This window comes from Neltuma alba, unplaced genomic scaffold (genome assembly GCF_004799145.2).
Source record: "Neltuma alba isolate B1F8T4 unplaced genomic scaffold, ASM479914v2 tig00004521_pilon, whole genome shotgun sequence".
Lineage (NCBI taxonomy): Eukaryota > Viridiplantae > Streptophyta > Magnoliopsida > Fabales > Fabaceae > Neltuma > Neltuma alba.
The window spans coordinates 1-5,060 of NW_021633746.1; the positions used below are offsets into that span (position 1 = coordinate 1).

At 39.4% G+C, this 5,060-nt stretch overlaps 1 protein-coding gene across 1 annotated transcript; it reads left to right on the forward strand.

Moving 5' to 3' along the window:
• Positions 1–615: 615 nt before the first annotated feature.
• LOC114745078 (acyl-coenzyme A oxidase, peroxisomal-like) lies at positions 616–4,789 on the forward strand. Its single transcript, XM_028933215.1, is given in 9 exon segments — positions 616–1,253; positions 1,465–1,580; positions 2,093–2,863; positions 2,866–2,972; positions 3,301–3,489; positions 3,576–3,733; positions 3,835–3,935; positions 3,938–3,957; positions 4,337–4,789. Coding segments are annotated over 9 exon segments (2,253 nt in total). The 3' UTR covers positions 4,490–4,789.
• Positions 4,790–5,060: the final 271 nt, after the last annotated feature.

The window sequence follows — 5,060 nt, forward strand, 5'->3', positions numbered from 1 at the left end:
TTTTAATCTTTTTAAATTAGTCACTAATTCTTATAATTAGAATAAGCCTTAGTATCAAGGAAAATTGCCAAAAAAGACCTTGGAATTGCAAAAACGCAGATAGATACCCTTTACAAACTTCACTTTTGTTTTGACAACTTCAGGACATATTATTCTTTTCAAAACCCAAAGTGAAGTTGTCAAGGGTCCCTATCTGTTTTTTTACAATTCCAAGGTCTTTTATTTGTAATTTTAACCTAGTATCAATTTGTTTTAGTCAATTTTGCATGGTGCCGTAAAAATTGAAATAATAAAGAACGATGGACTGTATATTGAGCTTGGTCCAGATTTTGGATATTTCAGAAAAATCTTACCTGGTCAACATTTGCTTACAAAATTTTAAATTTCAGATCTATGAATAAATTAGAAAAACATAAAATAATAAACTTTAAGCAAATATATGTCTTAAAATTTCATGAAAATATGTGCACGCACATTATTCTTCTCTGAAACAAAAAAGTAAATATAAGCTGATTATTAAAAAAAGTCCCAATCAGCTCTCATAAAAGAAAAGAAAAGAGCCAAACAAACAAATCCGCCCGGAGGTTGACGTCTTATCCGCTTATGGTTACGGCCATGACGTTGGAAGGCGCGCCAAGAAACATGATCCGCCAACTTTTGATCCCATATGTATCCGCCACGTCATCAGTGTGCGTGAAAGAAACCATATGTCCGTATCATTCCCCTCAAACCCAGCGTTTTCCGGCTTACTCCACAACCTTCTTCCTGTTGTTCAATTCTACCCCTCGTCCATTGGCTCTCCTCCTCCATCAATCCACGACACACCCCAAAATGCAGAGCGATGATGACTCCCAGGCGCTGTCCAGGCGTATGCGTACGTTATCTTTGCACCTCACCCCTATTCCTCGACCGCTCTCTGGTCCCCAATCCCACCTGCAGATGCTTACCTGCGCAAAGGCCAAGCTTGACGTCGACCCTGCTGTTCTGTCCCAGTACGTCAGGGGTAAGCATAGAGATATTCAGGAGAGAGTCTTGGAATACTTCAATTCTAGGCCCGAACTCCAAACCCCCTTGGAGATTTCTAAAGATGCCCATCGTGACCTCTGTATGAGGCAACTTCTTGGCTTGGTCAGGGAAGCGGGAATTAGGCCCTTTAGATACGTGATCGAAGATCCCTCTAAGTACTTTGCCATTCTCGAAGCTGTCGGTTGCGTCGACATGTCTCTTGGGATTAAGATGGGTGTGCAATATAGGTGATCGCGCTTTAACTTTTGATGATTTCCATCCCCTTTTCTTTCTTAACAACCTTACATTGCTTTTGAATAGTAGATGAATTTTCGGTTCTTTATTATAACGCCTCTAGAAATTCGAAGGGCCCCGCAATTTTTAATCCAAACATTCTCTAAATGCATGACTGATTTATCCATCGTCTTCTGATTCTGATGATTCGTCTTTCGTTTGCAGTCTTTGGGGAGGTTCTGTTATCAATTTGGGAACCAAAAAGCATAAGGATAAATACTTCGACGGCATTGATAATTTGGACTACCCTGGTTGTTTTGCTATGACTGAACTGCATCACGGTAAATTTTGATGCGTGCATTTATTTTACTTCTCATATATTGCTCAGATGCTTGTAACTGCTTGATTAAATTCCAAACGAAAAAAAAATAGAACTTTTAACCCTTCTTTCTTCAATAAAAAACATCGGATCAGTACCTCCCGCTGTTAAAAGTTTGGCAACGTATTTCCTCTGTCGGATATTCTGAATAATTATTACGTATTTCCAACTTATATCTTGAGGACTTGGCGAAAGATTTTCTTTTTGATTTGACTTTTGAGGAGATGTTTTTCAAATTCGCTTTATATTCACCTGACAAAATACTCGCGTAATATATAGCAGAAAAGATAGCTAGATGGTAATGTTCATGTCGTTGGGACTTTGTCCGTCTAGTTCTATATTGTTTTCCTTTCCCTTATCAGAGTCTTTTCTGTTGCTATTCAGGTCGTTAGGTTATATGATATTATCACCTAAACGTTTTATCATATGGCTTTATCACACAATGTTCTAAACTGCTATTTTTGTGCTTAAAAGGTTCGAATGTGCAGGGCCTCCAAACAGTTGCCACTTTTGATCCGATCACTGATGAGTTCGTCATCGATACACCTACTGATGGTGCCATCAAATGGTGGATCGGCAATGCTGCAGTTCATGGAAAATTTGCCACTGTCTTTGCTAGGCTTTTATTACCAACTTATGATTCGAAAGGTGTTTCTGATATGGGTGTCCATGCTTTTATCGTCCCTATAAGGGATATGGAGACTCACAAGACACTTCCAGGAATTGAGATACATGATTGTGGTCATAAAATTGGATTAAACGGTGTAGATAATGGAGCATTAAGATTTCGTTCAGTAAGAATACCTCGAGATAATCTTCTGAATAGGTTTGGAGATGTCTCTCGTGATGGGAAGTACAGTAGTAGCCTTCCTTCTGTAAACAAACGGTTTGCTGCAACATTAGGGGAGCTTGTAGGTGGTAGGGTGGGGCTTGCATATTCTTCTGTTAGTGTCCTGAAGGTTGCTGCCACAATTGCCATTCAATATTCTCTACTTCGTCAGCAATTTGGACCTCCAAACCAGCCTGAAGTTAGTATTCTTGATTACCAATCTCAACAACACAAGCTTATGCCAATGCTGGCTTCAACTTACGCATTTCATTTCGCCACTGCGTATTTAGTGGAAAAATATTCAGAAATGAAGAAGTCTCATGATGAGGCATTAGCTGGAGATGTCCATGCTCTTTCAGCAGGTCTTAAGGCTTATGTGACCGCATATACCGCAAAGTCACTGAGCACCTGCAGGGAGCCTGTGGAGGCCATGGTTATGCTGCTGTAAATCGGTTTGGTAGCTTGAGGAATGATCATGACATTTTTCAGACATTTGAAGGGGACAACACAGTTCTTCTCCAACAGGTACTGGCTAGACCCATATAATTTGTTGTCAGAAACATTAGTGAAGCAGACCTTACGTTTGTTTTGCTTGAGAACCAACAAGATATAAGAAACATGAGTCTATGACTCAGTCACCAACATGTGATTTTGTAGGTTGCTTTCTATATTTCAATCCCCTTTGTGATTTTCTACATTTGAGGTTTACAAGTAGTGACAGTTTACATTTTCCTTCATGACAACATTCTTAAATCGGAAAGAGCAAGCTCAATAATGAAAACCAAATGTTCTGTCAAAGCTCTGTTAATGGTTCCTGTGGCATGAATACCCTTTTTTCCTATTGCAAATGCAGGTTGCAGCTGATCTACTGAAACAATACCAGCAGAAGTTTCAAGGTGGGACTTTTGCAGTCACGTGGAATTACTTGAAAGAATCCATGAACACATATCTCTCCCAACCAAATCCGGTGATTACTCGGTGGGAAGGGGAAGAGCATTTACGAAATCCTCAGTTCCAGTTGGATGCTTTTAGAGTGAGTGTCATCTTCATTCCCTGTTTACAATACACTACATGGTGAATGAAATGGATTATATTTATGTAAATCTTCACATTACAGTACCTACGCACATCAAGTTGCTTCAAAGTGTCGCTGTACGACTTCGCAAGCATTCTAAAACTCTTGGGAACTTTGGTGCATGGAATAGATGCTTAAATCACCTTTTGACACTTGCAGAGTCACATATAGAGTCCGTCATCCTTGCTAAATTTATTGAATCTGTGCAGAGGTGCTTTCTAATTCCTACTATCTGCATTATGTTCTCCGTTGTTATTATTATAGTTTAAAGAAGATCTGTTTTGTGTTTAACATGGTTTGTTTCTGTATCAGCTGTTCTGACCCAAGTTCCAAGGCAGCTCTTAAGCTCGTCTGTGATCTTTATGCCCTGGATAGTATTTGGAACGACATAGGAACCTACCGTAATGTTGATTATGTGCACCCAATAAGGCCAAGGTATGCTGACACCTTTGTTGATGATGTGTTTAGAGAGTCAAAAACCAAAATCTTCGGTGTCTAGGAACCAGTGAACTTCAGAGTATGTGCTAGCTCACTGTCATAAAAGTTTTAAGTTTTTTGAAATTAGATAAGATGTGATATAAAATTTTATGATTCAGACTTGCGGACTTGTAAACTTTCTCTACAGAATTTGTTGAACATGGGTTTCCTCTGGGGATAAAATCTTGCTTTTGGACAATTATTACCTTGTTGGGGAACCTAAAATCCAGCTGCGTCAGCGCAGCAGGGAGGTTTTTACCTAGGATAGCAATGGATATATTTGCACATTGCTTTTGTTGTCAAAGATGTGGATTGATGAAGTTGTTTCATTTGGTAGGCAATCCAGAAGCTCACGACTTATCTAAGTTTCCAAGTGAGGAATATTGCAAGGGAACTTGTGAATGCTTTTGATCTCCCAGATCATGTTATACGGGCCCCTATTGCCATGCAGTCGGCTTACTCGGAGTACACCCAATTCGTGGGATTCTAATAAACTCGTGGAGATACACCAGAAATTGGATAAATTTAGATTCTAGAAGTTTTGTTAATGTCGAGTGCAGATGAGAGAATCATGAAAGGTTATCTCGGAAAAGTATGATTGTTGAAAGTGGACAAAACTGGCATGTACTATTTGCTTTGCAGCTGTGGCGGTGAAGCCAGCATTGGTTACTTGTATATAAAATGGTGCTTGGTTCTTTCAAAAAGGGGTGCTTCGGGTTGCAAGACTTGATTGTTCTTGATATTGGTTTTTGTTTCACAATTTTACTCAGTATTATTTATTTTCTTGAACCCCCTTTGCTGTTCCTTTATTCTGTTCAGTCATGCTTACTCTTGGCCACCTTCAAACATGCTTATCATATATTCGATCAGGAAGAAAATACGAGATGTCCCCATTTCATGTGTCATCGTTTACAATTTTTTAGCAGATACGGTGGGTTGTTCTTACAATATTCAAAACATCTAACTTTCATTGAATCCCCTCCGCTGAGATGAAATATGCATGTCGCGCTTCCGGGCAGAATCCTCTGTTTCGAATAACCCTCTCTCTCCCTAAGGAACAT